Source organism: Dermacentor andersoni, chromosome 5 (genome assembly GCF_023375885.2).
Source record: "Dermacentor andersoni chromosome 5, qqDerAnde1_hic_scaffold, whole genome shotgun sequence".
NCBI classification, from domain to species: Eukaryota; Metazoa; Arthropoda; class Arachnida; order Ixodida; family Ixodidae; genus Dermacentor; species Dermacentor andersoni.
The window spans coordinates 30,099,210-30,102,077 of record NC_092818.1 but is presented as its reverse complement, the minus strand read 5'-3'; the positions used below and the strand labels follow the sequence as shown (position 1 = coordinate 30,102,077).

General features: G+C 51.1%; 1 protein-coding gene across 1 annotated transcript; it reads right to left on the bottom strand.

Annotated features, from left to right (window-relative positions):
- Positions 1-1,294: 1,294 nt before the first annotated feature.
- LOC140218522 (tigger transposable element-derived protein 4-like) lies at positions 1,295-2,644 on the bottom strand. Its single transcript, XM_072288294.1, has one exon. The coding sequence runs from the start codon at positions 2,642-2,644 to the stop codon at positions 1,295-1,297; it is 1,350 nt and encodes a 449-aa protein (XP_072144395.1).
- Positions 2,645-2,868: the final 224 nt, after the last annotated feature.

Below are 2,868 nucleotides of genomic sequence, written 5' to 3'. Positions count from 1 at the left end.
TTTCGACGCCTTTTTGCCATGAGCCCTCGGCTATTTTTGAAAAGTTTTCGGGCTGCGCCCACTTCACCTGCCTCTCACGCGACGTCACAAAACCGCAAAAACTCACCGCGTCAAAGTGACGCGTACGCGATAAAGATGCTTTAATATGCCAAACAAAACTGAATTTTCTTCTGAATAGCCGCAGGCTGCCCCGTTCCGGAAGGAATAAAAGATGGCTGCCGCCGTTCGCTCCGACACTGGCTACTAGCCCCTGCCGGTGAGCGTGGGTTTATTTGCGTGTAATAAAACTATTTGCGTGGCCGTGTAGCGTTTTCGAAAACTTTCGACACGTTTACGACCTCGTTCTGCCAAGTCTTCTTTGCTGAGGATCCGTTTTAGCGTCATTTTTAAGCTTCTGTTGCATGCCGCCGCGATTGTCGACGAGGCACCGCAAGCTAAGAGAAAGCGAACCAATCGACGACGCCGGCACCACCCTCTTCATCCGGTTATCGATATTCAGTGCAGTGGCTCGGCTCCATCGAATCCCTCTCCACTTGAGCATGCTCTTCGCCTCGTGTGAGCCAATTAAATAAGACAAGCCGCTCAGTGCAGGCAATGTCTTCAATAGATGATGCGCCAACAGTGACGGCATACAGGAAGGGATACAGACAGCAAAAGGCGCTTGACCACCACCGAAGGATTCGTCGCACTGTATTCCTTCCTGTGTGCCGTCACTGTTGGCGCTTCATCTATTGAAAGCTATGCACCAACTAGCCCCACAGCGTGTTTTACAGGCAATGTTATTGGTTTTTCAAGCAAATAAATGTGACCTCCTCTGAACGAGGGGAGCGTTTGATTGGTCTGTTGAAAAAAAACCCTGTGTGTGACCGCCCGATGCTTGCGTCGACAGTTATGCAAATTTGACGTCAGGAGATTGGAATGAAAACATATTAGGATAGTTTAACGTTAGGCGGCCCCAGATTTTACTTTGGCTATGAATTTGTCTATGGCTGTAACCAAACCAATCAGTGTATATCACAGTACAGTCGACTCCCGTTCATACGAAGTTCACGGGTACCGCAAAAAACTTCGAATTAAACGAACTTCCAATTAAGCACACAACACAAAAAACAGCACTTTATTTGTGGCGAAATCGAGTATTTTCTCTAAGAAAAATAGTCGGCCATCTTGCTTTGCTTCTTCTTGCCGAATCGCGCTGCTGAAAGCAAGTTCTGCAGGCTGTAGATGTGGCGGAACGCTTCTTCCGCGTTACCTTCAGCGGCAAAGAAGCGCTCCGCGAGAGCAAGGCCCGCAGCTACATCGGCAGCATTAGGTTGCGGTTCGCCTTCAACGTCATCGTCGCTTCCTGGGGCCGAATAATCTCTACAATTTCGCTATCCGTCAGCGCACCGCACGTTTCGACCGCCTTGTCTACGGCGACGTAATCTTCAAAATTGACGTCCCCGAGAGCATCACCAAAATCAATGCCGTCAAGCTCGCTTGTTGACGCTTCCTCCGCTGAAATTTCAGAGGCAACCTCCGAAGAAGCTGCCACAAAACCGCAAGCCCTGAAGCAGTTTGCGATTGTTTCTTGCTTCACACGATCCCATGCTCGCGCCAACATGTGGATGGCACTAAGCAGGCTCACCTCGTACTTTGTGGAGCTATCCATACACAAAATCATGCGCTCGAGGAGGTGCCGCCTGTACAGGACTTTAACATTCTTGATGATGCCTTGGTCCATTGGCTGCAAAACAGCCGTTGTGTTTGCAGGCAAAAATGCGAGGCGTATTGCACTCAAGAATGGCACATTCACGTGAGCACTGCAGTGATCGACAAGGAACCACTCCTTGCGGTTCGAAGCAGCAAACTTGCGGTCCAATTTGCTTATCCAGCTCTTGAAGATTTCGGCCGTCATCCACGCTTTTTTGTTCGCCTCATAGTCCACAGGCAGCGTCTTCACGCCTTTAAAACATCTCGGTTTCGCGGCTTTCCCGATCACAAGTAAGCGACATCGTTCCGTGCCAGTCATGTTTGCCGCGATCAGCACCGACACTCTCTCCTTGCTGCGTTTGCCCCCAGCACAGTCGTCGTCCTTGAATGTAAGGGTCTTCTCCGGTAGAAGCCGATAGAAGAGTGCAGTCTCATCTGCATTGAAGATGTCTTCCGGTCTGTATTCGGCGAGATATTCACGCATCTTTCCGTCCTTCCACGTGGCGCATGTTTCCTGGTTAACGGACTCCTTTTCACCACACATGCTCTTGAAAACCAGGTCATGGCGATCTTTAAAGCGCCTCAGCCATCCATCCGACGAAACGAAGTCATCGATCGCCAACATTGCTGCAAGCGTTCGGGCTTTCATCGCAACGATGTCTCCGCTGAGAGGAAGTTTGTTGCTCCTGGCCTCCCTAATCCAAACCAGCTGAGCCTTCTCCAACTCTGGGTAAGCGCCGGTGCGCATTCGCTTCCGAGAAGTCTTGAACTTGTCGTTCTCAAATGCATCCATTATTGTGCGCTTGTTCTTGATGTAGTTTGAGAGCGTGTTCGGCTTGATCCCGTACTTCCGCGCTATGTCTTGTTTGGCGGCACCTCCCTTCTCAACTTCCTTCGAAACCTCGACTTTCGTTGCCAGGTCGAGCGTGCGATAAGAGCCACGGTTTGCCATGGCTATAAACTGCGCGACTAGGTAGAGTCAATTCCGAATCACTCGTGGAACAACCTAGCCTACGGGCTACCTGCACAAAGGCGCTCAACCAACACACGCCTCGACATACGCTGCGCGCGCTGCAAAACTAATCTCGCACAATCTCGCCACTGCCAGTATGCAGCGCTGCGTGCACCTATGGCACCCGCGTGGCCACCGCCATCAACTCCGGCCACGCGCGGCAG

Bases quoted from the DNA above. Each gene is read 5' to 3' on its own strand.
- LOC140218522 (XM_072288294.1), bottom strand. From the start codon at position 2,644: ATGGCAAACCGTGGCTCTTATCGCACGCTCGACCTGGCAACGAAAGTC.